Raw genomic sequence first — 23,598 nt, 5'->3', positions numbered from 1 at the left:
TGGCTATATTGGTCGCTGATTTGTTTTTGTTTTTGAATGTCAGAAATGTATATTTGTGAATGTGGAGATGTTATATTGGTTTCACTGGTAAAAATAAATAATTGAAATGGGTATATATTTGTTTTTGTTAAGTTGCCTAATAATTATGCACAGTAATAGTCACCTGCACACACAGATATCCCCCTAAAATAGCTAAAACTAAACACAAACTAAAAACTACTTCCAAAACATTCAGCTTTGCTATTAATGAGTTTTTTGGGTTCATTGAGAACATGGTTGGTGTTCAATAATAAAATTATTCCTCAAAAATACAACTTGCCTAATAATTCTGCACTCCCTGTATTAGCAGCCCCCAGTATTTAGTATTATCCTTCCCAACAATGTGCAAACAGCTCCACGCATAGACAAGAAAAGAGAGACGATAACTAACACAAAAAAAACAGAAAAATCTAACTGAATAAAAACTGAAAGACATGATTCAACAAAATTGGTTACATATACATTTCATATTGCCAGGGTATTATTTATATAATATATTCAGTCAACAAAGTAAGGATTGTATACCTTATTACAGCTGTTTTGTTTTTTATATTACATTAAGATAGCACTGTAGCTCATTCATCACATATAGTGTGTGGAAAGGGTCTCCAGTTTCAAGTTTCTGGGTGTGAGCATAGACACAGACCTCCAATGGAGCTCTAACATCTCTGCGGTTTTAAAGAAGGCCCAACAGCGTCTCCACTTTCTGAGAATCCTCAGAAAAATGGACCTGAAGAAGGAGCTGCTGACCATCTTCTACCACTGCTCCATTGAAAGTGTGCTGACATATTGCATCGGCGTTTGGTTCTCCAGCTGCACCACAGCACACAGAAAGGCACTCCAGAGGGTCATCAATATGGCCCAAAAAATCATTGGACATCCTCTTCCCTCCCTGAAGGACCTGTACAGCACTCGCTGTCTCAAGAGGGCCGCAGCATCCTACGGGACTGTACACACCCAGGACACCGGGTGTTTAAGCTGCTGCCGTCTGGCAGGAGGTTCAGGCTGCTGAGGTCCCGAACAAATAGACTAAAGGACAGCTTTTACTACAAGGCAATAGCCCTAATCAATGCAAATAGCTGACCTGACTGGCTACCTGCCTGGACTTTTTGGGAGGGGAGGTAACAACGGTAAAAACAGTAACAATAATAATATTTATATTTATAACAAAGTGCAATAATAATTAATGTGCAATAATAACAGTGTGCAATACAATACACTTATTCTTCTTTTGTATTACTAAGTTATTATACTGTGTTGTGTTGTTTGTGTTGCGTTGTGATGTGTCGTATCATGTCGTGTTGTGTTATATGTAGTGCCGATGTAGGACAGTTTTCCAATTTCATTGTACTATTGTACTATGTATGACTGTGCAATGACAATAAAGAGTTATCTTATATAGGAAACAAGGATAAGGATAAGTTCTGTTGACCCACTGAAAGAGGCATCATTTAAGAAACACCAGGAAGACTGAAGCTCATCGCATTGATCAAGCAGGACTCATGATCTTCACCAGCAGCTCCCTCACAGGGAAATCTTCAGCACTCCTCCGAAGGCCAGCCCCAGAAGATGGATAAACCCAGCAGTTCATGAACACTGTGATGGAGACCTTAGGTTTGTGTAATGTTATAAATACTCGGATACTCCCCAGAGGCTCCGGACTTTTATATAACGATATTATATTCAGTCCTGTAGAAAGTTATATATTTAAAAATATATGATCCTCTCTGTTTACTCTGGTATGAATAACTCTGAATCATTTTATGGTAAATAACACACTATCTGCAAAAAACTGTGAAAGAATTCCAGATCATAAGTTTGTAGTTCAACATACAAGTGACGACCTTTGACCTTCATCAGGTTTTATTTAATTGTGTTAGAGAAAATCTCATATGCTCTTCATGCAGCTGAGTACATCAAGTGTTTAAAACAGAAGCTGTGCAGGTCTGAGATCAGCAGCTTTGTGAAACACCAAACTGTGGTCCTGTTAATGCTGATATATAGTGACACAGTTACATGGGTGATTACTCCTTTTTGTCTTTATCAATAAAACAGCTGCAGCTTTCACTACAGCACATGTGGTACTTTAACCTTTGTACTGTTTTCATCAGTTCATTTTGCAGTTAACATGTTGGATGATCTGTCTGCTGTCACTGGGTGGTGCTGAGGTCTGAATCTGAGGGCAGCTCCTGTAATCACAAAGAGAACAGAACCATCAAACTCAAATATAAATTGTATCCCTCAAAACTGAAATAAAGCTGATCTTTCTCTGTTCTCACATTTTTTTCAGTATTACAGTACACTACAGTACTTTAATCCATAGTTACTGATTAATGAGGAGTTACTGAAGTACAAGCTTTTTTTAAAAAAAAAAAAAAATGTTACTGTCTTTACAGATGTGGCAAGAGACTGAAAACATGTTGCTGTTTGCACATATTTAATATTCAGCTCTGCACAGGAGCTGAAGCAGGGTGCAGCCTGTTGCTTTTACAGTATAATACTTGTCATAAAAGTACAGTAACAGTAATTAGTGACTGAGTAGCCCGGGGCGTTTCTCTTGATTTCTTTAGTCAGGGTAAATTCATTCACCTGCACAGATTAGCTAAACGAACCCCGACAGCCGAGTGCTCATTTTAGCTAGCTAGGTCTCAGGACCTAGCTAAGGACGGTAGTTACGGATTAGCTTACAAACACGTTTAATTTACCGAAAAAGTGCAGCGGGGCCTCGGGTCCTTCTGTCGGGTAGTCCAGTTTACTGAAGAGCACCTCAGGCTGTCAGGTTAAAACAGTCCGTCGTGTTTTCGTAACGTAAACGTTCTCAGAGCCTATGCTCTATCTGCTATTCCCGAACAGAGATACGCAAGTTTCTCCGTGACTGCAGCTGCCAGTCAAAGCTGTTATGATGACGTTTCACCCCAATTTAACATCATATGGGAGAGGAGACCCCTTGGACATCAATCAGCATGATGAGAACTATTGAAAACAAAAGAAAGAATCTTTGGAAAAAATTACCTGAGGAGAATAAATTTATTTTAGTCTGACACCAGTCCCATCCGATAACATGGAGGAGGCGGGTTTATGACCTATACTGCAGCCAGACACCAGGGGCGATAGAGACGTTTTGGCTTCCTTTTTGGGGAGCTGTCGCGTCGTCCATGTTTTTTACAGTCATTGCTCCGAACGGATTCAGCCAGAGGCGCGTGCACCGGTTGCTAAGCAACGCTTCCGTTTTTACCCGAAGTGGGCGGAGCTAAGTTCAAAGACATCAAGTACGTCACTGACTTAAAAGGATTTCAGTTTAAAACCGAGGGTATAAATACCCCCTGTACCAATGGATTTTCGAAAGCCAGCTTTAACAAAGGGACAACAAATTGTCAGCACATAAATACACATTAATCTTTTTACAATGGGCAGTAAAAAATTAAGGACAATCCAGAAAGAAAAAGCTCCAAGAAAAAGTACACTAGCACAAAAACAGAGGCCCCAGAGAAAACAGAGGCAGCTCATGAATTTGAATGTTGGTCGCAGACTTCCAACACAGTTGTCATGGAAGAACTAAACTATGCGCCTTATTTCTTTTCACAGAAAAAAACGTTTTGCAATAACTCTCGAAGTCACATAACAATGCACAACGTGGGTAATTTAACACTCAATATCACTAATGGTATGATTGATGTCAGGAATAATCAGTTTGACTTGATTAATAACCGGCAATTCCCTTTCATACGAAATCACGAAACAATAACTGACAAGCCCAGAACTGCAATAGACAATAAAGACTGTGACTCCACGCAAAGCAGCACTGAAAATTTAGAGGATCAGGAAGAACACGAAAAGACTGTGAAATTTAGAGGATCAGGAAGAACACGAAAAGACTGTGAAAATTTAGAGGATCAGGAAGAACACGAAAAAGACTGTGAAATTTAAAGGATCAGGAAGAACACGAAAAAGACTGTGAAAATTTAGAGGATCAGGAAGAACACGAAAAAGACTGTGAAAATTTAAAGGATCAGGAAGAACACGAAAAAGACTGTGAAAATTTAGAGGATCAGGAAGAACACGAAAAAGACTGTGAAAATTTAAAGGATCAGGAAGAACACGAAAAGACTGTGAAAATTTAGAGGATCAGGAAGAACACGAAAAAGACTGTGAAAATTTAGAGAATCAGGAAGAACACGAAAAAGACTGTGAAAATTTAGAGGATCAGGAAGAACACGAAAAAGACTGTGACTCCACGCAAAGCACCTCTGAAAACTCAGAGGTGCTTTCTGTGGAGGAAGAACACGAAAAAAACTGTGACTCCACGCAAAGCGCCTGTGAACACTCCGAGGATGAGGAAAAATACAGATTTTCACTGGAAATCTGTTTGGAACAGCTGGTTGAAAAGTTTGTAAAAAAATCAGGCATAGTCATCAGTCCGGAAAGGATTTTTGCCATCTACAACAGGCTTACCAACAAAATTTGGGCTGAAATAAGGGGTGACATTGATAAAATCCCCTTAAAGAAGTTAAAAAACTTCCACAAGGTCATTTTCAAAGCCCTGTGTAAAAGGTGGAAAGATCCAGAATTAATTCTGGAAATCATGGAATCAGATATCCCAAGATTCGACGATAAAATTGTTGACATTTTCATAGAGGAGGCAGCCAAACTATCGAAGAAACCAGGTTGCATACGTCGTTTTTTCTCATTTATAGGCCGACTGTTTTGTTGCACCAGGAAACAAAACAAGGTTGATGTAATGTAGAAGAAACATCATGATATCGACTGAAAATGTTTCCAGAAAACAAATTGTAGACTTTAAATTGGCTAGTTTTAAAATTATAATGGCTCTTTTTAATTGATGGACTTTTGGGAACCCATTCACCAGTCGCGGCAGATGGCTGTCCCCTCACTGAGCCTGGTTCTGCCGGAAGTTTCTCCCTCTTAAAAGGGAGTTTTTCTTCCCCACTGTCGCCTAGTGCTTGCTCAGAGGGGTTTGTCTGTTTGGGTTTCCTTTTTAATAACTTTAAAAAAAAGTTAACATCAATAAAAGCCTTCAAATTTTACACTCTGATTTCTGTTTGTTTTCATTGTCTGTAAGTTGAATAAATACACGTGTTATTTGTTATTTAGTTCAAACTGTGGGTAGAAAATGCAGAGACAATGCTGTACCGTCATGTGACCACAACATAAAGTTATACTGTAATGGCATTAGAAAGGTTGGAACTTTAAAGATAACGTATAGGCTATAAAATTATTATTATTAAAATTATTGTATTCTCTCTGTCTCTTTCTGTATCCAGTGCACAGTGATACCAAGGAAACCCCTCATCTTTTGGTCCAACCAAATGTCCACAGTGACTGAAACACGATCAGCCTCACTCAACTGAGTTTTTAACAGGTTCTCTGTTTTTGATGTAACTGTTCTGAGACATACTGGGCTGTATTTGCTCTTGTTTTCCACAACAGACAGGAGCAGGTTGCAACCAATAATCAAGTCACTTAATAATGCATTTGTGATGGCTTTCTGCTGTGGACAATTCATGCTGTACTGCCCGGCACAAGTGTCCAGAAACCGAAATGGAAGGCTGTTGGTATCTTTTGAATTAGTTAAATGTCACAATAAAGAGAGAAAGCACTGTCTATTTTTGATCACTTTCATCATATAGTACATATACACTAAGTTTATTCTGTCTTTAATTAATAAGAAAACTCCAGACGATTCCATTCTGAGCTTAAGAAGCTTCTGCTAGGTTAGTAGAGTCCATTTGAGTAAATTGGTGGCACACCTGTGGATGCATATAAGGCACCCCCAAGATAAATCGTATGAAAAAGCTTCTAGAAAACAAATTGTAGACTTTAAATTGGCTAGTTTTAAAATTAAAGAGACAGAGAGGATACAGCTGAAATTCAAACTGCTGGCCTTTGACCACTTCAAAAGATTACACACTGTTTACAGAATCTGTGAGAAATTTGAAGCTATATGTGACGAATACAACATCAAAGATAAACTAGATTATATTATTAGCAACACTTCTGCCAATATGTGGAAAGCATTCAATGTCTGCTTCCCAACTGAACAATGTGAGGAACATAAATGTTTTCTGTTATTTGCATTCCCATCAGTGTAAGAGACTCAGCAGCAGATTAGAATCAAGTAAAAATAACATTTAGATATTTCATAATTCAAATTAAACAAAAGGTTCATGTCAGACTTTTCAAAACGAAACCATGCCCATGCTACAAACGTAGCACCTCGTTTAGGTGGAGATTAATGAATAAATTATTAACTGAGTGAACGTGGATTGATATTGTACATTCAGCTATTAGGTGATGATAATACACCAGAGGTGGCCCACCCAATCTAACACTATATCTGAAACTACGACAGGCAGGAAGTCATTCATGCCTGCTTAAATACTTTGAGTTTATCATCTAAATGTTACAGCAAAATGGTATGTTCAACTACTGTGCTGTCTAACTCCGAAGAAATCTGCTTGTATCATGATGAGTCAGGACTGAATGTTTTGGGCTGCAGAACTATTTTCTCACGAAAGGCTTCAAAGGATGAAGGTAAGGTTATTCTTTGAGGTTTTTCTAGGATTACCATTGAGGGCTATTTGAAAAGGTCAGGTCCTTTAGATGAACCATTTCATACTATGACGACGACGCGGATCGCCCCGTGCATGGGGCTGCACAGCGCTAACACGTTGACGCCGTGCAGCCCTCGCACGGGGGCGATCCGCATTAACTCGCTAACGGAGATTTGCTGATGCAGTTATGGTGTTAACGTCATTTTAACGAGATTAACGCTGACAGCACTAGAAAAAACCAAAACACATTTACATCACTTCAGTGTGATAGGTACCAATTACAAAGTTATTTTATTTTCTTAAAGTTTCTCTTAATATTATATAGAAAATGTCATGGTTCTCAAGATCTGGAGAGGTCGTGGTGTGTGTTTTCGCCTCTCCCACCAGGGCGGAACTGGACCTTGATTCCCCGCCTCTGAACCCGCCCTGAACACACACCTGTGGCTCATTCACACTGATCCTGGCAGACTACTTAAGATGGCAAGAGAGGCTGCTTCCTCGCTGATTGTCACACTGCCTAGCGTCAGTGTAGCCTAGCCTTTGTTGTGGGATTTCTCTTTAGTGTATTGTCTTTTAATGTATTGTCTTGGTGAAATGCTTTCATGTCACTTAGTTTAGTATGGGTTGTGGGATTTCTCTTTAATGTATTGTCTTGATGAAATGCTTTCATGTTACTTAGTTTAGTACGTCTGGTTCACACCTCATTCACGCCGGGAAAACAGATGGTGAGAAACTGGTGAATGTCTCCAAGGAGGCGACAGCCAGGAGACGGAAGCTCACACAGGAAGACTTGACCCCAGAGTGGGGGAGATTCACACAAGTGATAGAGGGTCTTTCTGTTTAGAGCCAAGGTGTGAACTGCAACTGTAAGAGCCTTTTGTTCTGCGACTGTGTATAAAAGGAACTTGAATTGTTCATTGTCAGAGACGACTTTCAGTGCCCCCTGACTGACGTCCCTCCTCATGCATGAGATAGCTGAAATAAAGGTGTTGTTACAACTCATCCCGTCTGCAGGCTTTGGTAATTGAAATTTCCACAACACCTTTCAAAGTATTCCTTGTGATCCCCTAGAGTTTCCTCCTAACATTGTTTTTCTCTGTGTACAGGCCTTCTAGATTCCCTGCCATCTGGATTTCTGTGGATGTGTGTGAGTGAGCATGAGTATTTTGGAGTGGACATTCAGAGTGAGTTGTGGATTAAGTTGAAGAGGAACGTGTGTACCCCCGCCTTGGACCTTCCCTTCGGACCCCCCTCCACTCCCTGGAGCCCTGTGTTATCTGTCTCACTGTACATATGTATATATTCTCACTTGGTGCCACATCGTAAATAAACCTTCACCTTCTCTCTAAACTTCAGAGTCCTGCGAGTGAGTCCTCTGCCTAATAATCTGTGACACAAAATGTGTGATATGTTCTCATTTCCAAGCATGAGTTCTTAATAGAATCTAATTTACAGTATCTCCAGATCTGAATAAATTCTAATATTTCTAAAATCCACAGGTTTTAAGATTAGGCCTAAAATTCACCCCATGTTTTTCCTTTACTAAGAGAGAGCAAATCTGATTTTCATCAACATGATCAAATATTGTAGATTAGAATATTAGTTCACCTATTCTTACAGAGGAGAAGAAAATTAGAATTTAGTGTTAAAAATGCACAGAATCCTGATATGCCTTCAGCCAATTATTGATACTAGCTAGAATTTACAATCTCTGGCTGATGTCTGCAGGAGTAAGCACACACCCACCTGTGATGAGAGGCTAAAGAAGATTTCACGACTTCTGAAAAATGCATGTACTTTTTAACATACTATCAAATATTGCAGATTATTGTGTTAGAGACTCAATGAAAGCAGAAGAAAACATGGAGGCAGAAAAATCATTGATTGCACAGACTGTGAAACATTTACAATACACATATATATTTAAAAAAGGGGACTTTTTCATTCTAACATTTACAGAAAAAAATGGGACGGTATAAAACATGCATGCAGCTTTCATGCTGTAAAAACGCAGATGATTTAAATCTACCTGAAAGCCACGAACATGTGGTTTGACAGTCAGACCCACCCATGCTCATATTTCTGACATCTTTGTTTTTAAAACCAAAATGGCAGAAATCCTCATTTTCAGGCTTCAGAATGATACTTCAGAAATGGGGGATGTAATAGTAGATACAGCCATCTTTATGGTGTCTTGGCTAAAACACAATATTGCTGTCAGATCCATTATTGGTCAATAGATGGCAGCATTGACAATATCTGTGATTAAAGGAGCATTAGGAGTTAGCAAGGCTCTCCACTTTCTGTCAAAAGTTGCACTGTGAAATCTGGGGTTGTTTACATTGAAAGCAGCGCTGAAGACTAGAGTTGAATTCATGATGGCTGCTGTTTGGTGGCATGGACCAGCCAAACATCTGGGGGGAGTTGGGGAATGTCAAATGTGATTTATGCAAATAGAGGGTCTGATTGTACATTTTCATAAAGTTTGTCTCCACATGCTAGTTTTAGTGAGCTGGGGCTGTCCCTCTGCCTGAAACTTCATCACAAAAAGGTGGACTGTAAGTAAAACCACAATACAGAGTTTTAAATTATAGGCACTACATTTCATCAAATACAATCAGCTTCCCAGATCAGATCAATTCTGTTTAATAATAGGAGATACTTAGACGTGGGACGCCCCTAATCACATGCTATGGATGTGAACTCCTCCAAAACCTGCCGTCTCTTTTGAAAACAATCCTTTATCTAAATATGGAAGAAATCGGACAAAATTCAGTGAGTACAATGGACCCAAAACTGAACATGAATTTAATTTGTTATGTTCTAGTAACCTTCCAAAACACTGACCTGTTTGTAGGTCAGTCCCATCATTCCTACCAAGTCGATCAACGCCAATAATTAACCATGGTGGTGGTTAATTATTGGCGTTGATCATCTTTTTTATTGCAAGTCAGAAAAGTGCAGAATTTCAGCAGACGTGTCCTTTATTTAGACATGCGATGAAACATAAACTTCCTGTTTAAAACTACAGCAAAGATAAAAATGTTACACAGGTGCAGTAACAGCACAGCAGCAGCAACACATCAACCAAGCTGCTCACAGTCTTGGCACAGAGTCTTTTCACCAGAAAAGGTTTGTCCAAGAGTTTTAATGGGGTGCTTCAGTTTCAGTTAAAACTGAAAGACTGAGAATAAGGCAGGATGAAAGAGAGAGAGGAAGAGATTGTGCACCCGGCATGTTGACGCGTGTGTCTTTTGATGTGTGTGGATCAGCTCAGCTACCTGTCATGTTGCAGTATAACAGCTGTGGCTTGATGGGTCCGCTGCTGTCCACATCAATGTAATAATAACCCGAAACGTTGCCTTTGTGTTTGTAAGCCTTGCAGGACTGCTCGTATATTGCTGAGGAGAGAGAGAGAGAGAAAGACATCCTCATCACCATCACTGCAGCCATTTAAATTTGTTTTTCTGTCTATGCAACTCCACAGCGGTTGCTCATTTAGTCTGGTCTTGTTCAACATATTGCAAGTAACTTAAGTAACTTCCAGAGGTCAGACAAGAAAGGTCAGGCTGCTTTGAGCTGATAGGAAGTTACCAGTGGAGCTACGGCATGCAGAGGTGCATGTCACATCTTGATGGGATACAGCAGCAGAAGACCACACTGGCTGCCACTGAGGAAGAAAAGAAACCTGAGGCTACAATTCACAGCTCACTAAGGCTGGGCAACAGAAGACTGACAATCATCAGAATAGAGAACATTTTTTCAAGTCCAACCAGGTACAAGAAAGGTGCACCTAATGGCTGTGAGTGTATCTATATATCTTCAAGGTTTATTGTATAAAGTTTATGCCATATATCTGGTTAATTTTCCTGATCTTTTTTTAACTCTTATATTAGTGCAAAACAACAACAACAAAAATCAATTCTTGCATAATAATTGTAATTATTATATTAATATGAATTATAATTGTAATTTACTCTGTTTATAGTGGTCAAATTAATGAAAAAAAAATGGAAACCTCAATAAAAGCTGAAGATATATTCTCCAAACACAAATGTCCACAGGTTGGTGCACACTGATTAACAAAAATATTCAGCAGCAGATGAATAGATTTGGATATCTTGTGTTCTTGTGCTTGCTTGAAACCACTTAAAAGCATGGAATAAAGCACAGTGTGAATGGGTGAATCTAGTGAATGGGTGTAAAGAGCAATTTGAGTGCCCAGTTAAAGGAGTGCTACATAAAGCTCTATACAAGCACCAGTCCCTTTATCATTTAATTTAATGCATTAAAATCTTGTAATTACCACTTACGGTTTACAGAGGCTGCTGTTGCCACTGCTGAACAAAGACTGCATAGCCATGCTTGAAGTCCTGTAAAATATCCAGTGATTTTCAGTTTTGTTAGGTGATTGAAAAAGAGCACTTTACAAAGCCCTTAAAAGAAGAAGAAGAAAAAAAGCAAAGCTTTTACAAAGGAAATTCATTAATTTGCTCAAAAGAAGCACATGTTACATGTCCGTCTAAGAAACTGCTTCATGGCTTAAATTGAAGTGCTTATAAAGGATGTATTTTCCAGTAGAGTTGCGTGCGATTTCTTTCATTATTTCTTGTGTGACCTCTAAATCACTCTGTCTTTGCGCTAAGAGTTATCCCATGAGTGCTTACAATCATGACTCCTGGAAAGAAGTTGGATCTCTGCTTGACCTTCTACCACAAAAACGTCTGAAGGGAAATGAAGTTAAAGCAGCAGGCTGTCTAATTAACAGAAACTGACAAACATGAGTTGAAATACAGATCTGTGACCTTTGAATGACACCACTCAAAAAAAGCATCATGGCCTTACAAGCTGTGACAGGTGGCTCTGCTGTACCCGGTCCCAGAGCAGTTACAGCGGAAGGTGTTCCATGACTGACTGCAGCTGCCTCCATGTTCACAATGACTGGGGGAACATCTGAGAGAGAGACAGGAAAGAAAGCACACATCTCCATATCCATGTAACATTGTTGCAGGGGAAGTGCTTAATGAACTGCTTTATGACACACATCATTCTATTGGTCTTCAGCTTAATGCATCAGTTATTCAGTGAGGCAATTGCTTTAAAATACCCCATAGTCATGAGAGAACAGTGCAAGTAGCCCTGATGCCCAGTTTGGTGGAGAAAGGGGGAGGAGAGCATGCATCAATTCTGGGGTCTTATTAAAACTTGTTTGCTCAGTCACAAAGACAATAAAGACAAACTAAAGACCACACACAGCAAAGAATTTCATAAATCTATTAAGAAAAGTAAGAACTAATGTGTAATGCATTACCTATTTTGAGTAACGACCCCATTTATTGTAAAACAAAATCTAATGGGCAGCCAAACAACAACCCAAAATAAGTGAACAGATGGATGAGGAAGACTAGCAGGCGACACAAGGGGTGTGGTCAAATAGTCCATATAATTACTTCCTGATTCCTATTCCTAATCTTTTTTCCTTCACCTAGATGGAAGAGGTCAAGGAAAGATATCACAAAGAACCTAAAAGGACTTGCTGCGCATTAAGAATATTAATATCTGTTCATAAGATGGACTACAAAATCAGTTTCAAATACAAAAATATCTTTCTGGAGCTGGTCAGGATTTCGTATCTTGATCAGTAAATTTGGATGCGAGCCCAGATAGACAGACTGACAGATCAGCTCGTTTCCAGTGTTTTGGGCTCAATACAGAAATTTCATGTCACAATTTTTGATCCCTGGCATTTCTGACAGTTCAGACAAAGCTGCAGTGTGATTTTACTGAGAGTTGCTCAGGTGCATTGCTTCTATTTAAAATAACCACACTACGGAGAGACAAGCGGCTGTTTACGCCTTGTCGTTGGCAACAACGACAGAAAACCCAGCGTGTGGCTCCGCTGTTTGCTTGTTTACTTTCCACATAAACCTTTCACAATAAAGCTGAAGATCCTGTTTAGGTCTTTCAAAATAAACTGAAATGACGACAAAAAACATTCGATTTCAGAATATGCATCTAACAAATTACCCCATATAAGTCTGACACGGGCCAGAAAACTGTACTATGAAAATTATGCAGGAAACCGGTCCCCACTTTAGACTCAAACACGACAAACCTCTTCCACCACCTACGCAAGAATCACGTGAAAGAGTATGGAGAGAGTTTACGGATGAGAAACAAAAGAGAGCCGTCAGATGCCCAAAAGATGCTTCTGACGGCTCTAGTGTGTCACGGGAAGATGCATGTATTATTTTTGTTTAATTTGATTTATTAAATATCTAAATGTTATTATACGTGATTCAAATTACGGATAAATACATTCTTACCTGAGATCGCGGTGCGGCTGTACCACTGTGAGAGGCGTGCTATGCTATTCATCTCTGATTAAATTTAAAACAAATAAACAAACAAACCACACACTCTCCGAACATCAATGACTGTAGAAAACAGTCATTGTTTACTACACTAAAGGGGCGTGGTGTATCTGACGTCACTTCCCGTTACGCGCGGAGGTCCAAGAGTCGCCGCCAAAAATAATCTGCTAGTGTGTGTCAGGATGGTGTCGGAGAAGGAGGCAGCAGGTATCCGCAGGTTTGTGTGTGGTCAACTCCGTGACGACGAGGCAGACCTAAGGTACAGTTGAAGCATTAAAGACGTGTTTGTGCTAACAATAAACGACATGGGTCTGTCGTCACGTGTGTGTATAACTTTTTTATGTAGCATTCAGTTACTTAAATTGAAATCAATGCGGTTCGGTTAACGTAGCTGAGTCGTTTGAATACTCAAACCAGCAGCATGTTGTCCGTTCTAAAAGTAAGACTCAACCCTAAATGTGCCATTTACTACTGAGAAGATGGGACATATTTTGAAAGTATTATGTTAACGAGGTCTGTGTTTATCATTCATTTCATTACCAGCGAGGCGTTTTCTGATTCTAGCGTATCGAGCTTTCAGTGAAATTTTTGGTTTTTAAAACCTAAATATTATGGTTTTGCAAAAAGTGCAAGTAGCTCCTCTCGCAGGTATCGATTAGTTCCAGGCTGTTATGAAGGATATTACAGTTTTTAGATGTATTTTTCAGTGTGTTCAAAAGCCTAAACCTCAAATGTGGCAGTTACTGTAAATGACAGCCTCCCTGTCACTCACAGATGTCATCTTTCTGCTGTTTTATTCCAGCACGCTGACCTTGGGAATTTTAAAAAAGAGATATCAGGCACACAAGAAATGTGACTCATTAAGTCCAGAAGTAAAAACTTTCATGAAACAGGTGGTGCAAGAGGAACTGATGAAAATGCAGGTACCTGTTGTTGCTTTTCCATATAGATAATGATATGCATTGATCAGCCACATCATTAAGGCGTTCACAGACAGTGCAAACTTCTGCTTGAGAAACCTTAGGTCCTCTTGTGGCTTTTACTTTGACATTTATCATTCATGTAACCATTACTCCATCTCCCAATGGATACAGCTCTCTCCAACTGCAGAGCTCTTCTCTATGAGTACAATCCCTCAAACTTGGCTACCTCCAAACTCCTCATATCCCGATTCCATCAAGCAGAGATGATCAAGCATTTGCTTAATTTTCGAGCTGTGCCACATTCAAAGAACACGGGTTCAGTGAAATTCAAAATGAAATCATGTGTGTGCAAATATAAAAGATCCTGCCCACACTTCGGCAGAAGAATCAGACTTGTTTCATGTTCACATTGATGCATGCTCAATCATCCAAGTAAGTAAATCCCAAAAGGTTGATTCTGTTCATCTGGATGTCTGCTACGTCCAGGTGAAGAGAATCAAAGAATCAAGGTTTTGGGATTTACTTACCTGCATATGGGAAGCACCCATATTCACCGGAACAAGCCCATACAGAGAGCCTCACCTCTGCAATCTTTTTTTTTTTTTTTAATTTGTTCATTTCAGGCACAACAATAAAGTTGAACATAAAGTGCACAGATGTCCTGTCTCTATAGGACCAAAAGCAATCCCAGCATCCCTGTGCAAGACACAACAGAATAGCCCTGTGTAACAGATGTCCTGTCTCATACTTGGTAGTATGAGAGGGATCTATCTGTTGTTTTGCAGGTGGTTTTAATTTTGTGGCGGATCAGAATTTGTGTATACATAATACATAAAATAATCGTCTGTCAGTCTTTTACATTTACATTTTAGTTCCATAGTTATCATCTTTATAATTGTTGATTTTCCTCATAGGATAATGATAAAAGTGAAAGTGACTCAGAGACTAAGAAGACCCAGAACAAAAGGAAGAGAGAAAACGGAAACGATGAGGTCATGAGTGAGAGTGAAGATGAATCCAGGGCAAAGAAATCACGAAATAATCATTCAAGCTCATCATCAGGTAGGTCAGCAGTATCTAATTCATTTTAACTAAGGACAACACTGGGAAATGAAAGCCTATAGACATATACAGTTTGTGCACATCCTTTAGCAAATGAAGCTTTTTAACATGCAGTTTGGTCCAACTAAAGCACCCAAACCTTGCGAGTGTATTCTGATTACAGACCTGCAGAAAGGATACCCTGCAGCCAACTTGTAATAGCCTGTTTTACAATTTATTTCAAAAAGATGGCACAAATGATGTAACATGAAAATAGAAATTATCCTTTGATAAATGGGTACACAGACCTCTGCTTGTGTTCAGTAAAGATCTAGGCTACTGACTCTCCTATCTAATTAGAAATTGTCTACCTTCAGCATCAACTTTCTTTTTGGTCAAAAAGTATTGTATGTTAGCCAACTTGTAACCCAGCAGGAGGCCAAAACTGGGCCAAAATGAATTAAGAGCCTTAAGTGATTTGTATGGTTATGCAGTATTTGTACTTACTATTAGAAGTAAAGGCAAGTGTATTTGACCATTTTAAGATTGTAATTCAAATAAATTTTCTTTGTAAATTATACAATGTTGTCTTTTTGTGGGTTGATAATGACAGAATCTGAGGATCAAGAGGACAACAAAACAGAAAGTGAAGAAAGCGGCGACAATGAAGAAAATGCCAAATCTCAAGCTGATGGTGAAGAGCAAGAGGTGAAACAATCACAGCGAAAGAGAAATGAAAATTGTCAACTTGACAGTGACGAGTCTTCTGATGAGGAACTCAGTGAGTCTGAAAGAAAAGAGAAGGAAAGCAACTGCAGTGAAAGTCCAAAGAAAATGGTGAGAAAGAAAGGTGAGACGAGAACCAGCAGTAAAGATGAAGGAAGGAAAACACCACAGAGTGATGCAGAAAACGAATCAGATGGAGACTGCAAGTCAGAAACGAGTGAGAAAATTAAGAGTGATGAGTCTTCTGACAGTGAAAAAGGTGATCATTATTTATTACGTTTGTTGGCACAATATTTTATATTGCTTGATATGCGGGGTGGCTGAGTTGGGATCGTCTGTTAATTGGAAAAATGGTGGTTTAATCCCCAGCTTGTACAGTCTGCATGTTGAGGTATTGTGGGGTTCAGTGCAAGATAATGAACCCCGAGTGGTCCCAAGTGTATCTATTGGAGTGTGAGTGTGTAAACATTAGATTAAAAGCACTTAGGGACAGGAAAAAAGCGACTGTTTATGATTGGGTGAGTGAGGTTTGTGGTAAGAAAGCACTTTGAGTGCTCAAATAGAGTAGAAAAGCATTATACAAGTAGTAGAATAGAACAGAATGCCTTTATTGTCACTATACAGTTGTACAATGACATACAGAGCATCTCCTACTCAGTGCAAACATGCTGGGGGGGTACAGTTCTGCAGCGCTATATACATATGGGCAGTATTAACATAGGGAAAAAGAGAGAGATATAGATATATAAAAAAAATGTACAAATATACAAGCCGGTTTTTGAGTCTGTGGGTTTTTGTGCTGATGCACCTGTAGCACTTCCCTGAGGGAAGCAGGCTGAACATGTTGAAACCAGGGTGGGAGCTGTCCTTGATAATGTTTGCTGCTCTGCTGAGGCAGCGGGAGGAATGAAGTCCACTTACATTATGGTTTACTGATGTGTTACAGAAGATACAAAAGAAAAAGTGGAAAAGAAAACCAGTGACTCAGACTCAGATTCATCACTACCTTCTTTGGACGATGAAAAAGAAAATACGACTGATAAAACAAAAGATAAAAAGAAGATGAAGAAGAGTGTGAAGAAAGATGAGATCACCAGAAAACCAAAGGTGAGAGTCAGACGAAACTAACTAACAAAGTCGAAATTCATTTAAATATTGGTACGCCTTTAACACACATTTAGTCTGTGTTGTACTTGGTGGTGCACACAACAGAAGCATTCTTTCATTTCTTACAAAGGAGAACCTGAATTATTTTGTTTCTGGATGTATCTGATCCTTTATTTAAGCACTATACTCAGTAAAGTTTTATATTGTGTTTATTTGGCTGCTTTCAATCAAATCGGCAAAACTAGACTAAATGAGAGAGAACCCTGAAAACTATATAATGTGAAGCTGTAATGAAGATCTTTAAAAATGTCTCTTTCTTTTCACATCTTGTTTGTCCTCGGCTTCATCCTGCAGTCTGATGACAAATCAGTGGCAAGGCTCAAACGTTACATTGCCCTCTGCGGCGTGAGGAGAAATTACAAGAAACTGCTGGAGGACTGTCGCTCCATCCGCTCCCAAGTGGCTGTTCTGAAGAAGGAGCTTGAAGAGCTTGGTGTACGTGGTGAGTAGGAACCCTTTTTTTGTCAAATAAAAATGAAGAAATACATTCTGGCCTTATTTGCAGATTTTAATTCTTTAGCAATTACCCAACCCTGAAGAGTGAAACCAGGATTATTAGCTTCTACTCAGATATATCCTAAAGTTAATCATGCTCAGTTTGAGATGATTTGAGCTTTGTAACGTGGTGCATTGTCTTGCTGTAAGCAGTCTTCAGAAGATGGGTACACTGTGGTCATAAAGGGTAGGCTGTGGTGTTTGTAACAAGTGGATATTCTAGTTACCATTGCTTTCCTGTCAACTTGAAACAATCGGGCCGTTCTCCTCTCGCCTCTGATATCAATAAGTCCTCTTCGCCCAAAGAATTTCCTGTCTTGATATTTTCTCTGTTACGGATAATTCTCTGGAAACCTTACGGATGGTTGTGTAGGAAAATCCCAGTAGATCAGCAGCTTCTGAAATACTTAGACCAGCCAGCCTGACACCAGCAACCAGTCATTTAAATCATGTTTCTTCCCTATTCTGATGCTCAGTTTGAACTTCAGCAGGTCTTCCTGACCATGTCTACATGCCTAAATGCATTGAGTGTATTTGCTGATTATATGATTTGTCAGCAAGCAGTTTTATCTAATAAAGTTGCCAGTGAGTGTACGTCAATCACAGCACACATAGATGCTTAAAGCTAGCTACTGACCAAACACTGCCAGGGGTTTGTTTGAGCTTGATAGAGGAGCCCCAAAACAAAAAACTAAAAGTTAACACCCTGTCTCTATGAACGTATAAAAAGCTCCCAGGTTTGGTCCATAAACTGAAAAAAACTAAACCTCATTTTTGAATTTAACCACATGGGCAAATCATCTTAACAGAACTTTGTTTTGTTTTTTTTATACTCTTAACTCTAGAAAATTTTTAGCACACCTCCTGTTTTCACATGGATTCTGCAAATGGAAACTATCCGTTTTCAGTTTGTAGTCCATGTGGTTACATTTAAGTAGGCTTTGAGGCTTTAAGGAAATGCCACAACATTGGCTGTTTCCCTCAAAGGCAGGGTCATCACATGGTAGCCAAGTTGTTTCCATATTGAACCCAGCATGAAAATTAATTGTTAACAGTTTGCATTTTTTATTTTTTTTATTACGCAGTTTGATGACTTAAAGTAACTAGCTTATTGTCTTTCCACACAGGTCAGCCAACTATTCAGAAATGTAAAAAGGTCAGAATGAAGAGAGAGCAAGCTCAAGACCTGGCTGCTCTTGATGTCAACAACATCATTACCACACAAGGTAACCAGCTCTCGTCATACTATGACTCCTTCAGAGCTGTTTCAAATACAGCGCTGCAGACACCATGTTTCAAAGAGTGAAACTAACACAAAACAAATTGACATTGTTGTTTGTTCTTATTGCTAATCTGATTTAATCATGATTTTAATAACAATTTAAATATATTTTTTGAGCAGATATGCAAACAACTGCAAAAATATCTTGAATAATTTTACATGTTGCCTTGTTTTTAGATGGGAATTCTTCTAGGACTTGTAGGTGTGGTTTATTACCTGCTTATATGGAGAAATGCACAATGCTCATGTTGTGGTGATAATACTGAAGTGGTGTAGACAGTAGCGTCAGTCATCTTGTGAAATCATTCAGAACCTTTAATGTGGTTTCTTCCAAGGTCGACCTACACGCAGAGGAGCCTCAGCAAGTCAGAAACAACAGGACTGTCCGTCCTCTGAATATCAGCGCACTCTAAACTCAGACTCAGACAGTGATCAGGAAAACAACACCCACAGAGGGCGCAGGAAAATGTCAGAATGGGCCAACCTGCAGGGGATCATCAGTGATGACGCAGACAGTGACTGATGAGTCTGGTTTTCCCCCAGGAAGTGTTCGATTTGTTTTTTTTTATGTTTTGATACTAAGCATAACAAAATTAAAATGGCTTTTTTTAAAAAAAAAAAAAATATGGCGATAACAGTGATCAAAAAGGATCTTAATGGTGTTTGAGTGTTAAAATATTGTGAATGGCATTTGTTAATTTTTAAAAATGTATATCTTTGTTATCTTATTTCAAATAAAAATACTATGATCAAAATGGATTCATGTGGAGTAATAATTTACTTTTATGACTGAAATACTTTTTATGAGACAGACAAAAGAAAGGAATGTAATTTCAGAGAAAAGATAGCTAAGTTATTGAGATTTTAAAAATATTAGGGATCAAATGTAGCAATATTTGACAATAATTTATTTTAGAAATAAATTTGTAAACTTATCACCTTGCAAACAAATAAATAAATTTTCCTTTTCTGTAACCGTGCTAAATCCTTCTGTAGTCATGAGCAATTGTAAGAGTTTTGAATGGCTCCAGTCATTGGTTTTGATTAGCTTCCCCAGTAATATGTTATCAGCGTGACTGCACCGGAACTGTCGTAAACTCTTCGCTATACGGACTATTTCGCAGACGGACTGGTCCCACGGTGTAATTTGACCGCTCATTTCTACAGGTCAAGAAGGTATTTCACGTTAATTATTGCAATTTTGTTGCGATTTTTCTGTTTTGAATATATGGGAGCACGGCAAAATGATTTCCTCCAATTACTACATCAATATTTATTCACAGCAGACAGCGTAGCTTTATAAACGGTAAAGACGGCGTGGATTTGACCCGAAGACTGCTGCAGACAGCAGAAAATCACAGCTGTTCGGGAAAACTCAGCATCATCTAAAATAATTTTTAAAAATATTTTCAGTGTGACTGTTTATTTAAACCATGTATGTAAAATAAGTCAGTAAATGTACGACTGTTAAGTCCTAGCAAAACTTTGCACTTAAAGTTTATAAATATGTAGCTACATGTAATAATCTCTTTAAAAACTATATTTCCTATGAAACCATGAGGTTTTGGTTCATGTCTTTACGGCACATTGGGATGACTGCCTTCACAAAGTGGTGTGTTTGTATTGTAATACCCATTCTGAACGTTTTAAACATTGCGTCTGACAGATGTCCTCCATATTGTGACAATTTAAAAGAGAGAAACACTTTAAACACTTTCAAACAATAAAAACTAAATTAAAACAAACAAGTCCTTCTGAAAACCTTAATTCTAAAGACAAGCGTAAAAAAATAAAACACAATGAAAACAAATCTACATGTAATAAAAAACAAAAACTGGTGCCTTTGTAAAACATTGTTAGTAGCCTGCAACAAACAATTGCAAAGTATTTGTATAAACCTGAAAAAGGCTGCCTTAAACAGTGAGGGGAGTTTGTTAATAACAGATCTGTAATCTGTAACCTCTAGTCTGAGATCCAGAGATGAAATCTTTCTTAGAACATGGGAGAAATGGAGCGCTCTTCATGCAGAGCTGAGGATGCTGCTGGTGCAGGACACCCAAGAAATTTAAGACTTGTAGTACACTGAATCATAACTCTGTGTTTGTTTGGTAATTATCTTCTGTTTATTGAAAGTAACATGATGTCCATTGATGTGCTTCTAGGATTTTTTTCTTTATCCATACACCGTCTACTCTGTCTATCATCTGAGTCATTGCATCCTCATCTAAGCAATACATTGTGCATTTCTATTTGAGCTCTATCCTTTCATTATATTTTCTCCTATTTCCCCCTTGCCTTTTTTCCTTCTGTCTGTAAGCTTACACATGGTCATACTACACTAGTCTATATTGCATATAATATAATAACTGAAATAACACTAGTAAAAATGATGAAATAAACATAAAACAAACACATTAACAGAGGAGCCTTTATAGTGCACACCTTGAAAAAGCAAAATGCGTTTGGTATAACAGCACATTCAGATCATAATTCTGATTCCAAAAGCTGCCAGACAGGATTTTTGTAAAAAATAATAATAATAATTTTAAAAAGTATTTGTTTGGTAGAACAAAAAGAAGAAATATTTCACGATGTTGTACCTTTGAGTTTTAGTATGTTCTTTTAATTGAGTTTATGTAAACCTTGCATGGAGGAATGGATGATGACACACCAGATGAGGTCTTTGCTGAGTTGAAGTCCAGGCCCATTGGAGGATGGGGTGTTGCTCAGATAGCCGCTGGCACTGGGCTTGCTGTATATGCCATGTGGGCAGGAATCCTCCAGCCAGGCTTCCGAAAAGTCCCCTTGAAGCTACAGGTTTGTCTACGTTGTCTGTAACAACTTTTTATATAGCGGTGCTCTTGCGTTACTCATTTTTACATCAGCTCTTTGAAATTTCTCCCAGGTTCCCTACATTCCTGCCAGCAGAGCCCAAGTACAAAATGTAATGACCCTTCTCAGAGGTCGACAGGGAGGTCTTGTGGATTTAGGATCTGGTGATGGTCGTATAGTAAGTATAAACAAAATATTTGGGCTGCTTTTTTTCTTGCACTGATAAATAACAGGGCTTTGATGTGTTCCTAAGGTCTTGGAAGCCCATCGGCGTGGCTTCAGTCCTGCTGTCGGTTATGAGCTCAACCCCTGGCTTGTTCGCCTGGCCCGATTTTATGCATGGAGAGCAGGGCATCATGGAAAAGTATCGTACAGACGAGAAGACCTCTGGAAGGTGTGTCACTTGCGTGTGGTATTAGTGACGCTCGCATGCAAATTTGCAGAATTGCTTCACAAAAAAAGAAAAAAAATATCTTGGAAATGCAGGCGTGAAATAACCAAGCATGTTTATGAGCGTTTCCAAGTTTTTTTATCCTCATATTAATGTGACATGTAATACTTCAGGAAAGCCAAAGGCTTTGTTTGTTTGTTTTAAATGATTTATTTTGCTTAAAATAACATTGCTGTAAAAAGCTGTTCGCTTATTTATATCCTTCCTTTTTTCTCATCACAGGTGGACTTGACAAAATGCAAGAATATCACTGTGTTTTTGGCTCCTAGTGTGGTGAGTAATATTCTGAACATATACATGAGCTTTGTACTGTTTATAATGGGGAAATAAAGAACGAAAAATAATTTAGGTTCATCCAGCACAGGATAAAAATAGGTTTTGTCAGGCATTAGATAATTTTTATGAACGTTATTATTTAGTATTGCTATAATTTTAACGTTTGTCTTGTGTTTGCAGCTTTCGTTGTTGCAGGAGAAGTTAGAGGCCGAGCTGCCTGATGATGCCTTAGTGGTGGCAGGCCGTTTTCCCTTTCCTGACTGGAAACCTTGCATAATTGAGGGACATGGCGTGGACAGAGCTTGGGCATACAGCGTGCAAGCACAAAGACAGCACACTGTCAACAAAAATAACAACCTCACAACAACAGAGTCTTTTACAGTGAACTAACCAAAAAGAAAGGATCCACTTGAAGCTATATACACATATATAGTTTTTGGACTTCATGAACATGGACTTCTATTAATTTGATGCTTTTATGACATAAATCATTCACTGGAATGTGACAGATTTTTAACCTGATAAGATGTTTGGGTTTTTTACAACATCTGCAGCAGGATATTTCACACATGCTGCTGTTGCTTGCTACTCCTCTGTGGCCTGGGGACTGTGTTCACAAACAGAGAGAGAATCCTGTCAGAGAGCTTGAATAATGGTGTACTTATAAAAACTAAGTAATATAATTAATTCATAGTGTGAATGTGAGTGTGAATGATTGTCTGTGTCTCTGTGTTAGCACTGCGACAGACTGGCTAATTATTAGTCAGTTAGTCATCTAAGGAGGGAAGACTTTAAAATATTCATCTGCTCTGGAGTTTGCTTTGCCACCCATATAATAAAGAGCTGTAAGTAACTTTCTGTTTTTGATGCCATTATTTTAACTCTGTTTTTTTTTTTTGTAGTGTTTGTTGTATGTGTAATATTTGACTTAAGTGAAATTTTTCAATCCCAGAATGCAGCAGGTTTTTCAGAAGTAGCAAAAAGTGTAAATGCTCTGTGGATGTGGGTTAAAGCTGCTTAGCACTGGCAAAAATGTTCTGTGGGCAAGTGTAGCTTCAAGCAACTGAGCCCATGGTATCTAAAGTGTCCATGCAGTAACAACAGCACAGTTCTTGTACTATATGCATTGCTCTATTCTTGTATGACACAGTAAGCTTTATAAATGTTATCTATGTATACATGCATGTATCTATCCTGTGTTGTAAATAATCATACATTGCTCCATTCTCTAGTGTTTTGTTCTCCTTTCAGCTGCTCACTTTAGGGGTCGCCAAAACAAACGATGCTACTGCTCTGTCCCCAGCATCCTCCTCTGTCACATCAACCGTCTGCATGTCCTTCTTCACCACATCTATGAATCTTCACTGTGGTCTTCCTCTTCTCCTCCATCTCAGCCTTGCCTCTAACGCTCTTACTAAAC

The 23,598-nt window shown here is 38.7% G+C and overlaps 3 protein-coding genes across 10 annotated transcripts; 2 read left to right on the top strand and 1 right to left on the bottom strand.

The window, feature by feature from the left end:
• Window positions 1-2,136: 2,136 nt before the first annotated feature.
• Window positions 2,137-13,088, bottom strand: LOC112846788 (contactin-associated protein-like 3B). Of its 8 annotated transcripts, none has more exons than XR_003219950.1 (6): window positions 12,938-13,080; window positions 11,457-11,564; window positions 10,918-10,984; window positions 10,206-10,281; window positions 9,893-10,012; window positions 2,179-2,228 (listed from the first exon to the last, which is right to left on the bottom strand). XR_003219950.1 is itself a non-coding variant. In XM_025906906.1 (4 exons), the coding sequence occupies exons 1-4, from the start codon at window positions 12,987-12,989 to the stop codon at window positions 2,152-2,154; spliced, it is 357 nt and encodes a 118-aa protein (XP_025762691.1). In that variant the 5' UTR covers window positions 12,990-13,080; the 3' UTR covers window positions 2,137-2,151. The 8 variants fall into 8 exon arrangements, 1 of the variants encoding a protein (XP_025762691.1); XR_003219948.1 differs by having other exon boundaries at window positions 10,925-10,984; XR_003219951.1 differs by lacking the exon at window positions 2,179-2,228 and adding an exon at window positions 7,015-7,149 and having other exon boundaries at window positions 7,654-10,012; window positions 10,925-10,984.
• A 1-nt stretch (window position 13,089) lies between these two features.
• Window positions 13,090-19,374, top strand: hirip3 (HIRA interacting protein 3). Its single transcript, XM_003454003.5, has 8 exons — window positions 13,090-13,244; window positions 13,788-13,908; window positions 14,823-14,970; window positions 15,563-15,934; window positions 16,622-16,782; window positions 17,137-17,284; window positions 18,465-18,563; window positions 18,955-19,374. The coding sequence occupies exons 1-8, from the start codon at window positions 13,168-13,170 to the stop codon at window positions 19,140-19,142; spliced, it is 1,314 nt and encodes a 437-aa protein (XP_003454051.1). The 5' UTR covers window positions 13,090-13,167; the 3' UTR covers window positions 19,143-19,374.
• Window positions 19,375-19,709: 335 nt separating this feature from the next.
• antkmt (adenine nucleotide translocase lysine methyltransferase) lies at window positions 19,710-23,404 on the top strand. Its single transcript, XM_003454004.5, has 6 exons — window positions 19,710-19,795; window positions 21,273-21,436; window positions 21,525-21,629; window positions 21,705-21,845; window positions 22,125-22,175; window positions 22,359-23,404. Exons 2-6 carry the CDS (start codon window positions 21,275-21,277, stop codon window positions 22,566-22,568), a joined length of 669 nt encoding a protein of 222 aa, XP_003454052.1. The 5' UTR covers window positions 19,710-19,795; window positions 21,273-21,274; the 3' UTR covers window positions 22,569-23,404.
• Window positions 23,405-23,598: the final 194 nt, after the last annotated feature.

The sequence above is a fragment of the Oreochromis niloticus genome, linkage group LG4, assembly GCF_001858045.2.
Source record: "Oreochromis niloticus isolate F11D_XX linkage group LG4, O_niloticus_UMD_NMBU, whole genome shotgun sequence".
In the NCBI taxonomy this organism is placed as follows: domain Eukaryota; kingdom Metazoa; phylum Chordata; class Actinopteri; order Cichliformes; family Cichlidae; genus Oreochromis; species Oreochromis niloticus.
The sequence above is the reverse complement of the archived record's forward strand: the minus strand, read 5'-3'. Positions and strand labels throughout refer to the sequence as shown.

Bases quoted from the DNA above. Each gene is read 5' to 3' on its own strand.
- LOC112846788 (XM_025906906.1), bottom strand. From the start codon at position 12,989: ATGAATAGCATAGCACGCCTCTCACAGTGGTACAGCCGCACCGCGATC. The intron at 10,013-11,456 runs GTAAGGCCATGA...CTCTCTCCTCAG, and splicing joins AGAGCCACCTGTCACAGCTT to CAATATACGAGCAGTCCTGC. The intron at 2,229-9,892 runs GTAGCTGAGCTG...TTGTGATTACAG, and splicing joins GTTATACTGCAACATGACAG to GAGCTGCCCTCAGATTCAGA.
- hirip3 (XM_003454003.5), top strand. From the start codon at position 13,168: ATGGTGTCGGAGAAGGAGGCAGCAGGTATCCGCAGGTTTGTGTGTGGT. The intron at 14,971-15,562 runs GTAGGTCAGCAG...TGATAATGACAG, and splicing joins TCATTCAAGCTCATCATCAG to AATCTGAGGATCAAGAGGAC. The intron at 17,285-18,464 runs GTGAGTAGGAAC...CTTTCCACACAG, and splicing joins TGAAGAGCTTGGTGTACGTG to GTCAGCCAACTATTCAGAAA.
- antkmt (XM_003454004.5), top strand. From the start codon at position 21,275: ATGGATGATGACACACCAGATGAGGTCTTTGCTGAGTTGAAGTCCAGG. The intron at 21,630-21,704 runs GTAAGTATAAAC...TGTGTTCCTAAG, and splicing joins GATCTGGTGATGGTCGTATA to GTCTTGGAAGCCCATCGGCG. The intron at 22,176-22,358 runs GTGAGTAATATT...TTGTGTTTGCAG, and splicing joins TGTTTTTGGCTCCTAGTGTG to CTTTCGTTGTTGCAGGAGAA.